The following is a 2,500-nucleotide window of genomic DNA, read 5'->3' as shown; positions in this document are numbered from 1 at the left end:
ACCTGGCCGTAGTGTTTTCACAGCTACAGCAGTTGTTCTGTTCCACAGTCCTTCATAAACTTCTCCAAACTGTCCGCTTCCGAGTTTACGCAGCAGGCGGATTGAGCTGCGTGGAATTTCCCACTGATCAACTGTGTTATAGGACAGACCATGAGTCTGTGGAGCTACAGCCTAACACACACACACACACACACACACACACACACATGTGATCAGATCAGTTATGTATTGTATTGCACAGTCCAGACAAATACTTGATGAAAACAGGAAATGTCTAATATTATGAGACAGGAAACGGATACAGGAAATAGACTCAAGAAGCAAATGCTGAAGGGAAATGATGAGGAATTGGATGGGAAGTAAAGGAGGTGTTTACCTTCCTGCAGGGTTGTGTGAGTCGGACACACAGTCCGTCTTCTGATGTGCTGTAATATTCCACCAGCTCCTTCAGTGTGATGAAGCTCCTCCTCTTCGACACATAGTACTGCCCACTGTCGGACCGCTTAATCTTATAGTGCTTCACCCTGCCCTGATCCAACACTGCACACACACACACACACACACACACACACACATACACACACAGGACATTTGTAATATTTTGATGTTTGTCATTGAGCAGGTTTAATATCAGATACCTGCTCCAGAAGGTCCAGCAGCTCTCACACACTAACGCACCTGGATTTAATACACACACAACACACCTGGACTTAATACACACACAAACACAAACACAACTGGACTTAATACCCACACAACACACCTGGACTTAATACACACACAACACACCTGGACTTAATACACACACAAACACAAACACAACTGGACTTAATACACACACAAACACAAACACACCTGGACTTAATACACACACAAACACAACTGGACTTAATACACACACAACACACCTGGAATTAATACACACACAACACACCTGGACTTAATACACACAAACACAAACACAACTGGATTTAATACACACACAACACACCTGGACTTAATACTCACACAACACACCTGGACTTAATACACACACAAACACAACTGGACTTAATACACACACAAACACAACATAGCTGGACTTAATACACACAAACACACCTGGACTTAATACACACACAACACACCTGGACTTAATACACACACAAACACAACTGGACTTAATACACACACAAACACAACTGGACTTAATACACACAAACACAACTGGACTTAATACACACACAAACACAACTGGACTTAATACACACAAACACAAACACAACTGGATTTAATACACACAACACACCTGGACTTAATACTCACACAACACACCTGGACTTAATACACACACAAACACAAACACAACTGGACTTAATACACACACAAACACAACATAGCTGGACTTAATACACACACAAACGCACCTGGACTTAATACACACACAACACACCTGGACTTAATACATACACAACACAACTGGACTTAATACACACACAAACGCACCTGGACTTAATACACACACAAACACAACTGGACTTAATACACACACAAACACAACTGGACTTAATACACACACAACACACCTGGACTTAATACATACACAAACACAAACACAACTGGACTTAATACACACAAACGCACCTGGACTTAATACACACACAAACACAACTGGACTTAATACACACACAAACACAATTGGACTTAATACACACAAACGCACCTGGACTTAATACACACACAAACACAACTGGACTTAATACACACAAACGCACCTGGACTTAATACATACACAAACACAACACACCTGAACTTAATACAAACACAACACACCTGGACTTAATACATACACAAACACACCTGGACTTAATACACACACAAACAGACACACAACTGGACTTAACACACACAAACACAACACACCTGGATTTAATACACACACAAACACACCTGGACTTAATACATACACAACACACCTGGACTTAATACATACACAAACACAAACACAACTGGACTTAATACACACAAACGCACCTGGACTTAATACACACACAAACACAACTGGACCTAACACACACAAACACAACTGGACTTAATACACACACAAACACAACTGGACTTAATACACACACAAACACAACTGGACTTAATACACACAAACACAACTGGACTTAATACACACACAAACGCACCTGGACTTAATACACACACAAACACAACTGGACTTAATACATACACAAACACGACTGGACTTAATACATACACAAACACAACTGGACTTAATACATACACAAACACAACACACCTGAACTTATTAACCACCCACACAAACCTGGACTTAATACCACACACAAACACAACTGGAACTTTAATACACACACAACACACGGACCTTACTTACAACACAAACACAACTGGATCTTACTTACACACACACACACACCTGGATTAATACACACACAAAACACAACTCGGACTTAATACACACACAAACCACAACTGGACTTAATACACACACAAC

The 2,500-nt window shown here is 40.6% G+C and overlaps 1 protein-coding gene across 1 annotated transcript in view; it reads right to left on the bottom strand.

The window, feature by feature from the left end:
- frk (fyn-related Src family tyrosine kinase) overlaps window positions 1-2,500 on the bottom strand; it is a 14,479-nt gene that overhangs the window by 5,555 nt on the left and 6,424 nt on the right. Inside the window, exons 3-4 of the mRNA XM_060882729.1 lie at window positions 377-540; window positions 3-171 (exon numbers count right to left, since the gene is read on the bottom strand). Of these exons, the coding sequence (XP_060738712.1) occupies window positions 3-171; window positions 377-540 (333 nt within the window). The remainder of the gene's footprint in view (window positions 1-2; window positions 172-376; window positions 541-2,500) is intronic.

This window comes from Tachysurus vachellii, chromosome 12, assembly GCF_030014155.1.
Source record: "Tachysurus vachellii isolate PV-2020 chromosome 12, HZAU_Pvac_v1, whole genome shotgun sequence".
In the NCBI taxonomy this organism is placed as follows: Eukaryota; Metazoa; Chordata; class Actinopteri; order Siluriformes; family Bagridae; genus Tachysurus; species Tachysurus vachellii.
This window is presented reverse-complemented; position numbering and strand designations above follow the sequence as displayed.